Raw genomic sequence first — 10,768 nt, forward strand, 5'->3', positions numbered from 1 at the left:
GCGCTGAAGTGAACTAACCCTGGAACATAACCTGCTCCGGAGCAGGCTATCTTCAGAGAGCAAGTTACTATGGTTACTTACATACCCTGACAGTAACTGGGTAACTACTGAAATTTTGGAACCGAAAGCTGAGGTTATCCGCTCGCTTATCCTCAAACATACCCGGGTATGTCACATAACCTGCTTTTGGAATACCCCCTGGCAAAGAAAAAAAGAAAAAATAAATAACAATAATAAAATCAAGAGCCAGATCACGTAAACTGTTACAAGGCTAGCTATTGTAATATCAGCGTCAGGTAAGATTACTCACGTTCATTTCTGCGCTCAATTACATAGGCTAATGTTTTAATTACATATGTACCTTTATGAAAATTAAACATGGGTTTACTACAAATAAATTAAAAAAAATAGTTAAACTAAAGTAACCACACATTAATATGGTTTTGCTATACTAGCCATTTAGGATCACCATGGTATCTGTAGTAAAAACTGATTATACTAATGGTAATAAATCCGAATGACTAACTTATACGCAATGCACGCATACAGAGCGCGTGATCTCCAAAACGCACAGATGTACAAAACAGACCCTCCCACCTCTGTAATAAACACGGATATGTTAGTCCCGTCCGAATTGGTACATGAAAATCGCAGACGTCAGGTGATAATAATCGAAACTCAAACGTAATTTAGAAAACTAGTCTCGTCCGAATAGGGCTTAAGTGTGCCTTTATGCAGTAAATTGTCAATAAACCAAAAGTGTGTGACTGCTTTTTTGCTTTCTCAAATACTGATTATTTAACGAGTTTATGAGTGCGGGTTGTGAAGGAACAATATCAGTGGTCAGTGTTGGGAAGGTTACTTTATTAAAGTAGTATAACTGAACACCACTTTTTGATTACTTTTCTAAATATGCAATGTTTTCAACTGTTAATCTTTTTGAAACATGTAAACCAGGCAGGATTAACAGTACAGTAGGACTCACTCAACACTGATTACTGTCAGACTTTCAGAAATCCTTCATCACTTGAATTAGGGTTATACTAATTTAATTTTTCAAGCACAGCCACCACAAAATCAGACTTACTTTGAGATTGTTCTGAGATTAAATACAGATTTAAAACCATAACAAGGTAGTTTAATAGCTATGATACTGTTTTTAAAATCAAATCTTTGCATAGCTATGACAGGAAACACTGGCACCTAACAATGGCTTAGAAAAAAAAACAGTTAATCTTAAAAAATAAATATACATCAACCCAAATAGGAAATAAAACAGTTATCGAATAAGCATGTGTCCTAAACTCCTGAAACATTGGTGTCTCATATTTTAAAGCAGTCAATGCAATGTATGAAAGATATCAATTAAATCTGTATGTGGGTGTGTGTGAAAAAAAATATTCAGATGTAACCCCCTTTGTAATCGTTAACATTTTCATAAGTAGCCTAACTGTAATTTAATTACACATTTTTTTCTCAGTAAACTGTAACTGATTACAATTACATTTATTTTGTAATTAAATTACGTAATTTAGTTACATGTAACTAGTTACTCCCCAACAGTGGTCGGACCTATGATACTGAGAATACGCCCCTTCATTGAACGAGTCTCTTCTGTGTTGAGTCTGAACGAGATTCGGGGCGGAACTTCGCTGAACGAGGAGTTCATAAACAAACTGAATGAACTGAAGTGTCGTTTCTGAACGAACTAAAGGAAAGATTGACCTAAATTGAGTGATTCTAGTGAATCGATTCATTTGAATGAATCAAATCCCCCACCACTATTGGTTGCAATCTGTCAGAACGCTACACGCTCAGCACCAACTGCGCCTGCGCCAGTCTTTCCTCAGCCGAGCACGCGCCTTCCCTGTCCAAACGCTCGCGCTTCGAGTTTTCCCGCAACATCCTCGAGAAGTTAGTAACGAGAGACCCGAGCGACAGTTGATTGAGGCGCGACAAACGTCCTTCTTAACACCACGAGCAGCGTCCACTGGCCTGCGGGTGTGCTGTGGTTTGTTTAATCGGTTTTATCGAAACAGTTTTGGTTGGCTAAGCTGTAAAACACACCCCTCCCGTGAGGAGTAGACTGAGCTCAGACAGGAGTTTGATCATCAGCATCCGCTCCGCATTTTTACGGTGTGCTAGCTACCTATCCGCCTCCACCCTTATGGATTTTACTGTACCGTAGTTTTTTAAAACGACACATTTGAATACTCGATGCTTGTTTGACTAGGAAGCTGTATTTTTTATTAGACGGTTGAGGTAAATACAGATGAGGTAAATACAGATGATCACACACATGTAGCCGTTGTGAAGCTAGCTGAGGAAGTGGACTGTTACTTTTCCATCCCTGTATGGTGGAAGGAGTCGCTCGCCTTGATGATTCACTATTATGGAGACGCGAAATGCCACATAAAGGCTGATCTCTGCCTCTTCCAGAGAGACTAATATCTTCGCCATCATTTACAGGATTACTTGGAGCTGTCTGCAACTGTATAGTTAAATTAGTTCGCTGGGGATCGATCATCCACAGCTAGCCCATTAGTCAACTCCCCAAGTGATTCGTTTAGTACAGTATTAAGTTTATGTCGTGTCAGTCTTTTTTTTTCACCGATAGTCATTTAGATTGCGTTTAGAAAATGTCCTTTTTCAATTTTCGGAAGATATTTAAGCTGGGCACGGAGAAGAAGAAGAAACAATATGAGCACGTTCACAGAGACATCAACCCTGAGGAGGTTTGGGAGATCGTGGGGGAACTTGGGGATGGAGCCTTTGGGAAAGTCTACAAGGTAAATATCAACCAGTAGGTGATTGTGTCACCTGGGTGTATTTGTATTTCTCCCTAGCTCTACTGATTAATCTTAAAGGTACACTCCAAAATGTACATTTTGTAATTATTTATTTACCTTTATGTCTTTTCAAATATTTATGACTTTGTTTTTATCTGTGGAACACATAAGGAGATGTTGTGAAGGACTGACAGCACCAGTCTCCATTCAATTGCATCTCTTTCCATACAATGAAAGTGAATGGTGACTGGGAGTCATTCTGACTAACATCTAATGTAGTGTTCCATAGATTTAAATTTAATGGTGAACCCCAGCATTAACTGATTCCAGGTTTGTTCTTATAGTTAATTACCATGTGATGTTAACCTGACCAGCATTGACACTTTTTTCTTCTTCTTTAAAACAGGGTAACAAATTTCTTTATTTCGGCCCGTTTCTTGCACATTGTGGTGCATATCAGACTGACAAAATGAGACCTAAAAGGTCATTTGAGTTCAGAGATACAATTATACACATTTAAATGGTGCGTAAAACGTTCTGTGTTCATTTTGGCAAACTGATGACACTGAATTTTAATGCACTGCCATTATAATATTTTACAAGTTCGTTTGCTCTGTTTTTTTATTTTATTTTATTTATTTTTTGTAGCTGAGAGTTGATAAACTGTTTAACTTTGGGTAAAACGCAGCGCAGCACATGTCACTGTAGGTGCATCACGCCATATCGGAATTCCCGTAATTACGAGATTCAAACTTGTAAAAAGCGTTCACGTCCTCGTAGAACTCGTAATTACAACTTGTGAACTGGGAGTTTTCTGAGAGCTACAACTTGTACCACGTGACCGCTGTACCATCTGACCACCACAGGCTCCGTGCAGGCGTTGATAGTGTTGCCATAGAAAAGCATAATTCCGAGTCTGAGGACATGAACAGCTCAGAGTAGAATGTCACGTGCTGTCATCTCGAAATTACGGTATTTACGATATTGCGTGAATGCGGCATGTCACTGTCACTTTTTACCCAGCCGTCCAATCAATGGAGGAGGGGCGGGACAAATATTACACCGACCAATCATCCTACTTGTACAACAACTGAATAACAATAGAGAAGTTAATATTGCTAGTTACTGCATTTTTATATTCAGTAATATTCTTCAAAATGAGATACTAGTAATTAGGGCTGCACGATATATCGTTTCAGAATCGATATCGCGATGTGCACATCCGATATAGTCACATCGCAGTATACTGATCGCTATATTTATACTAGGGCTGGTAATTTAAACTCGTTAAAATTATTAACGCATTTAACGCACTTGCCCCGCCCCAGACCTATGTGTGTCATCTGACATTTCATACAGTCGACTGATGACAAATATGAGGCAGGGCAACAACTCACTGTGTGATGGAGCTTAGAGAACGTAGTTAGAATGTCCCTAAAATTCAAGATATGGGGCAAAAATGCCCGTTTGAGTTTTTGTCTCATATTTTCATCACATAGTTAAGCAATATCACACAAGCAATAGGCTAAGTGCATCACACGAGTGCAAATGTGATACTGATCTTATACAAGAGTTCAGTAAGTAAGAAGTTAATATTGTGTTATTTTAGACACAATGTTGTCTGTTTTGCTTAATTTTGCCAGCAAAAATATAAAGACAAAGTAGAACTGTTCGTCTCCGAGCAACACACAGTGGCATTTCATATCTTAATGCACGTTTTGAATGAATTGGGTGAACCATTTGGCACGTTGAACCATTGGCCATAGGCGTGTTGGATTTGAAGCAGCGCTGCACAGAGCGATCGGTGTATGACATCAAAGGCCCGCGAGAGCGATTCAAAAGCATAAGGAGCTGTCTGCTCTTGCGGTACTTTGATGTCACACACCGATCGGTCTGATGGTGATGATCCGCTTCAAGTCGAACAAGCCTAATGATTCAATGGACCATTCATAAAGAACTATTTACTTTACTCAGCTGGCTAAAAACGCTTTGGTGGACACACGTTATTGAATATTTATTGTTAGGCATATGGCCTATTAGTGTTTTTTGCATTTATGCAATATACTGGTGCAAAACCTGAGAAAGTAGACCACGATATTCCACTGCGTTCCTGGACATGCGTAGCTATAACTCATAGCTGTGGGGATTATGCTAATTGTGAATGAGCGTGCACAAGCGCCCTATTTACGAATTGATTGGATTTCACACATACACATACATGTTTAACTATCAAATATGATGTGTACGAAGCGTTTGTAAATTCGGAGGAGGGTTTTCGGGAAGGTCCGTTTTATGCGCAAATGACTCAGAATTTACTCCTATTTACGAATGTTTCATGAATGAGGACCATTGTTTGGTTACCAGCATTATTCAAAATATCTTCTTCTGTGTTTAACAGAAGCAAGAAACTCGAACAGGTTTGGAACAACTTAAGAGTGAATAAATGAGGGCAGTAGAGAAGTGAAGGATATGATAACTTTATACAATGCATAAATGTTAAACCTAATGACATTCCTGTCTTAATTGAACATGAATTAGTTAGACAACAATAGAGTCAAACTTAATATTTGGCTTTGTTTTATCTCTTTACATTCTCAGATACCTAGTTCATGTATATTTTTCTGGTGTTGTAAGGACCAGTTGTAGTTGATAGTTAAACCTCACACAATTCACACCATTCCTGTCATTCCCTGCTTCAGGCTTTAATCTGGTTGAGAATGTTTCCATACTGCTCCCGTTTATGGAATGCATTGTGTTTCTGACACCACAAGTTGGGTGTGTCACTAAATATATTGTACAAATGCATCTTGAGGTATCGTTTAGTGACAGGCTCGATATGCTGTCAGATTAGTCTTTGTTGTTTAAAGACTAAGCTAATTTTATGATTTTTATACAAAACATTTTGCAAAATATAATCAGTGTCTTCAGTTTATGGACATCTTATTCCAAATTAGTGAGGAAATATGAGTCACCTTATTCTGAAATAAGTGTGGGTTAAGACATTGTCCAAAGAGGAAGTAACGCTGTATGTGAATGAATGTGTGTTGATCTAGAGAGGGAATCAGCAATGTCTTCCTGCCTCAGTTTAGCAGCCATGCAGTGATGCTAGTGATACTTGTGTTACTTGTGTGGTTTATCAGAGGTTCACTACAGTTTCCTTATTTTCTTTACTGTTTTTTTCTCCCCTTTCTTGCCTATAGCGAGATACAGTGTGCTGTGTTTTGTGTCTCCTCTTTAAAACTTTTCAAAACTATTCAAAACATAAAATTATTGCACATTCATGGTCAGTGAAAGATTCATCAGTGAATCTTATTACAAAAAGGAAAAACAATTGTTTGTCTTAGTAATCATAAATCTGAATGCAATAACACTCCCCTGAAACAACTTTCCTTGCCCAGTGACATCAGTTAGGCCATGCTGGCTATTGGATATATTAAAGGGGTCATATGATGCGATTTCAAGTTTTCCTTTCTCTTTGGAGTGTTACAAGCTGTTCGTGAATAGATAAGATCCCTAAAGTTGCAAAGACTAAAGTCTGAAACCCAAAGAGATATTCTTTATAAAAATTAAGACTGGTCCACGCCCTCCTAAAACGCCTCGTTTAAACACGCCCCCACATGTCTACGTCACGATGTGGGAAGATTTGCATAACACCACCCAAATGTTCACGAAAAGAAAGAAGGCGTAACTTTATTCTCGCTGTAGTATTGTTAAAGCGTCTCTCAGCTAGAAAAACGCTGTGCCACCAAAGCGTTCTCCAGTACCACCAGCTGCCCGTTTTAAGAAGTGCGCCTGACAGTTTTTCAGCTGGCTAAAAACGCATTGGTGGACACACGTTATTGAATATTTATTGTTAGGCATATGGCCTATTAGTGTTTTTTGCATTTATGCAATATACTGGTGCAAAACCTGAGAAAGTAGACCACGATATTCCACTGCGTTCCTGGACATGCGTAGCTATAACTCATAGCTGTGGGGATTATGCTAATTGTGAATGAGCGTGCACAAGCGCCCTATTTACGAATTGATTGGATTTCACACATACACATACATGTTTAACTATCAAATATGATGTGTACGAAGCGTTTGTAAATTCGGAGGAGAGTTTTCGGGAAGGTCCGTTTTATGCGCAAATGACTCAGAATTTACTCCTATTTACGAATGTTTCATGAATGAGGACCATTGTTTGGTTACCAGCATTATTCAAAATATCTTCTTCTGTGTTTAACAGAAGCAAGAAACTCGAACAGGTTTGGAACAACTTAAGAGTGAATAAATGAGGGCAGTAGAGAAGTGAAGGATATGATAACTTTATACAATGCATAAATGTTAAACCTAATGACATTCCTGTCTTAATTGAACATGAATTAGTTAGACAACAATAGAGTCAAACTTAATATTTGGCTTTGTTTTATCTCTTTACATTCTCAGATACCTAGTTCATGTATATTTTTCTGGTGTTGTAAGGACCAGTTGTAGTTGATAGTTAAACCTCACACAATTCACACCATTCCTGTCATTCCCTGCTTCAGGCTTTAATCTGGTTGAGAATGTTTCCATACTGCTCCCGTTTATGGAATGCATTGTGTTTCTGACACCACAAGTTGGGTGTGTCACTAAATATATTGTACAAATGCATCTTGAGGTATCGTTTAGTGACAGGCTCGATATGCTGTCAGATTAGTCTTTGTTGTTTAAAGACTAAGCTAATTTTATGATTTTTATACAAAACATTTTGCAAAATATAATCAGTGTCTTCAGTTTATGGACATCTTATTCCAAATTAGTGAGGAAATATGAGTCACCTTATTCTGAAATAAGTGTGGGTTAAGACATTGTCCAAAGAGGAAGTAACGCTGTATGTGAATGAATGTGTGTTGATCTAGAGAGGGAATCAGCAATGTCTTCCTGCCTCAGTTTAGCAGCCATGCAGTGATGCTAGTGATACTTGTGTTACTTGTGTGGTTTATCAGAGGTTCACTACAGTTTCCTTATTTTCTTTACTGTTTTTTTCTCCCCTTTCTTGCCTATAGCGAGATACAGTGTGCTGTGTTTTGTGTCTCCTCTTTAAAACTTTTCAAAACTATTCAAAACATAAAATTATTGCACATTCATGGTCAGTGAAAGATTCATCAGTGAATCTTATTACAAAAAGGAAAAACAATTGTTTGTCTTAGTAATCATAAATCTGAATGCAATAACACTCCCCTGAAACAACTTTCCTTGCCCAGTGACATCACTTAGGCCATGCTGGCTATTGGATATATTAAAGGGGTCATATGATGCGATTTCAAGTTTTCCTTTCTCTTTGGAGTGTTACAAGCTGTTCGTGAATAGATAAGATCCCTAAAGTTGCAAAGACTAAAGTCTGAAACCCAAAGAGATATTCTTTATAAAAATTAAGATGGAGGACTGTTTCCTGATCCTGGTAGAGTAGACTACAATGCCGGCTGTTCAGGGTAAAAAAACTCGCGTTTGAATCGTCAGTGGCAAATTCTTTACATATGAAAACGTACATACAGTCTGTAAGTACGTTACGCGATGCAACGCGTAAAAAGACAGTATAAGTCATTATAATCCGTAGGGCTGGGTATCGTTCAAAATTTGTCGATATCGATACCGATACCGATACCTTGACTTCGATACCGGTTCCTGAACGATACTTTTTTCGATACCAATTTTATGAAATCTATTTGAACAAGATTACATTATCTAAAAAAAAAACTTTGGTTTTATTTTTCAGCTTGTTGATGTTTATACAAACTCAAAGACTCATCTCCTGAGCCACTGCACAAAGGAACAAAATTTAACCAACACAATAAATCAGTGCAAAACAGTTGTAAAAAAGCTCAAATAGTCTTCAGTTTACACATCGGTTAGCTACATTTACACTAGTGCGTGTGACAGAATCACCTAGCTCAGACAGAATCGTCATTGTACAGTATGTGGAAAATAATGTGTTTTTTTTTTAACCTTAAACTGCATAAACACATTTTATTACACCAAATAATTTAGCAACATCATATGACCCATTTAATCAATAGTCAAATAGCTATTCAGGCAGTTTTTATAGCAAACTCACATTCAACATGGCTCCATTCTGATATCTAACGCCCACCATTCAGTCATTTCCAGATGGATAAAATCAAGCCCCGTCCTACATGTTTTCCTTGACAAGTTTAGTACGTGGATTTCTGAGATTTGATTTGTTGCTATCTTAAAATAAGCATGAAATGACAATGTGCCTTATCTGTTTTTGTCAAAACATGTTATAGATCTTACTGTGAACTAGGGCTGCACGATTAATCGAATGCAATTGTCCATGTGCATCTCGTCAGTAAAGCCGATGTTCTAACAAATTATGCTACCTATCAGATTGTTACCAACACTGTATTTATCCTACTGTAAGGGTAGGTTTAGGGTTGGGGTAAGTGTACATGTTAATAAAGCCTCACACCTTATTAATATCATGCTGGAAGCACAATCTGATAGGTAGCACTTTTCGCTCTCGAATTATTCTACCATCTGTTTTAATGGGAGGTAGCAAAATCTGACAGGGTAGCACAAATCTTCAGAACACCGGTTCTGTAATTAGTAGCAAATCTCCATCACGTGCATTCAGATGGAGCGGCATTTACTACACAGAGCTGTTGTTCACTGACAAGCTACGCAATATCGCGTTCATAATCGCAGTCGATTCATCTGCGATAATTTATTTATTTATTTTTTTTGACGTGACATGTGGCCAAGTATGGTTACCCATACTAGGAATTAGTGCTCTGCGTTTTAACCCATCCTAAGTGCACACACACAGCAGTGAACACACACACACTCCATGAACACACACCCGGAGCAGTGGGCAGCCATTTATGCTGCGGCGCCCGGGGAGCAGTTGGGGGTTCGGTGCCTTGCTCAAGGGCACCTCAGTCGTGGTATTGAATCCCCCCACCTACAATTCCTGCCGGACTTGAGACTCGAACTCGCAACCTTTGGGTTACGAGTCCGACTCTCTAACCATTAGGCCATACACATTTTACACATTTAAACAATAAGGTATCTAGTATTATTTATGGAGCAGATAAATACATATAATTTATTAATCAGAGCACTAATTCCATTTATTAATCATAATCCCGATTATAAACGCGATATTGCGTAGCTTGTCAGTGAACTACGGCTCTGTGTAGTAAATGCCGCTCCATCTGAAAGCACGTGATGGAGATTTACTACTAATCACAGAACCAGCTTTACTGACGAGATGCGCATGACAATCGCATGCGATTTATCGTGCAGCCCTACTGTGAACAATTAGTTCAGGCATCTTTCTTTCTTTCTTTTTTTTTGACCTCATAATGTTTAGTTAAGATGTCGTAACTGGATCTTTCAGTGAAAACAACAGACTTCTCTCTGCTGACGTAGGCAGGAATTCTCCACTCATTTAGTCTGCCTAAAGCCTGCCCCTCCACAGTCCAGCTGCAATCTCAAAATCTAATCAACAACCAATGGATGAAACTTTCTTTTTGGATAATCTGTTATAATTGTGCACATCACAGTATGTAAGATAAGATGTGTCGCTACTTTGTTATATTGTGAATTTGAAGGGGTGGTTGATTGCGATTTCACTTTTTTAACGTTAGTTAGTGTGTAATGTTGCTGCGATTACCGATTCGATTCGATAACGATTATTTTGGATGTATATCAGGCACAGTACATGCCAAATTTTCTCAAGGAAAAAAAATCTAATGCTGTAAAATATACATGAGAGTCAGTTGGTAGGCTACTACATTACTATAAATTTGAAGGTTAAAATTAATGAAGTTTTTACAATAATAAAGTTAGAGTTACATAATAATATTTCTACTTCAGTTCGTTTTTTTGAAATATAAACATTTAAATGGTGGCTGTCATAAAAACTTGATTGATTTATTCAAACATAAATTAAACATTGAAGAACAGAAAAAAATATATAATGAATATGT

General features: G+C 37.9%; 1 protein-coding gene across 2 annotated transcripts in view; it reads left to right on the forward strand.

Moving 5' to 3' along the window:
* Positions 1 to 1,930: 1,930 nt before the first annotated feature.
* LOC107725454 (STE20-like serine/threonine-protein kinase) overlaps positions 1,931 to 10,768 on the forward strand; it is a 52,464-nt gene continuing 43,626 nt past the window's right edge. The window contains exon 1 of one of the 2 annotated variants that reach the window (XM_016534699.1): positions 1,931 to 2,789. In XM_016534699.1, coding sequence (XP_016390185.1) covers positions 2,640 to 2,789 — 150 coding nt within the window. In that variant the 5' untranslated portion in view covers positions 1,931 to 2,639. The remainder of the gene's footprint in view (positions 2,790 to 10,768) is intronic. The other variant, XM_016534700.1, reaches the window with a different exon arrangement.

This window comes from Sinocyclocheilus rhinocerous, unplaced genomic scaffold (genome assembly GCF_001515625.1).
Source record: "Sinocyclocheilus rhinocerous isolate Xijiao unplaced genomic scaffold, SAMN03320098_v1.1 scaffold366, whole genome shotgun sequence".
NCBI classification, from domain to species: Eukaryota; Metazoa; Chordata; class Actinopteri; order Cypriniformes; family Cyprinidae; genus Sinocyclocheilus; species Sinocyclocheilus rhinocerous.